We start from the raw sequence: 665 nt of genomic DNA on the forward strand, positions 1-665 counted from the left end.
GTCTGAACCCCTCCGTGTATTCTACCAGACACTCATCAACATTACAGCAATGGAACCTATCACGAATAAATAGACCTGTCCTCTTCCACAAGTTCTCCTGCGTGGCTCGACACCAAGAAGTGCTGAAGGTCCTCTTGGCATGGTTTGTGTCGGAGGTTACGGCTGGTGGGAAGACCTACCAGAGCTGGGGCTGCCGGTGGCTGAAGTGGGAGCTGAGGAGAACAGGAGCTGAGGAGGATCACTGGTACTGCCTGTAGTCGCCAAAGGGAGAGGGCGAGGGAGCGGGTGGCAGCTGGGAGGGGTCGTCTGAGAACTGGGGGCCTGTGACAAGGCAAGAGGGGAAAAGGCAAGGAGTTAACAGCAAAGCCAGGGGATCCCCCCCCAAAATCCCTTTGCAAACTGCTGAAGCCAATAACATTGGGGTTTGTTCTCATTCCAGCTGCTTTGTGCATCTGACATTGAGAGAGCTGGGCTGGGGCAGCTGGAGAAGAGAAGGCTCCTGAAGGGGACACCTTAGAGCAGCTCCAGTGCCTAAAGGGGCTCCAGGAGACCTGGAGAGGGGCTTTGGACAAGGGCCTGTAGGGACAGGACAAGGGGAATGGCTTGAACCTGCCAGAGGGGAGACTGAGATGAGCTCTGAGGCAGAAGCTCTTCCCTGGGAGGGT

At 56.4% G+C, this 665-nt stretch overlaps 1 protein-coding gene across 1 annotated transcript in view; it reads right to left on the reverse strand.

The window, feature by feature from the left end:
- Positions 1–238: 238 nt before the first annotated feature.
- Positions 239–665, reverse strand: part of TIMM17A (translocase of inner mitochondrial membrane 17 homolog A (yeast)) — a 3,839-nt gene continuing 3,412 nt past the window's right edge. Inside the window, exon 5 of the mRNA XM_010012651.1 lies at positions 239–321. Within this exon, the coding sequence (XP_010010953.1) occupies positions 239–321 (83 nt within the window). The remainder of the gene's footprint in view (positions 322–665) is intronic.

This window comes from Nestor notabilis, unplaced genomic scaffold, assembly GCF_000696875.1.
Source record: "Nestor notabilis isolate BGI_N333 unplaced genomic scaffold, ASM69687v1 scaffold17344, whole genome shotgun sequence".
Taxonomy (NCBI): domain Eukaryota; kingdom Metazoa; phylum Chordata; class Aves; order Psittaciformes; family Psittacidae; genus Nestor; species Nestor notabilis.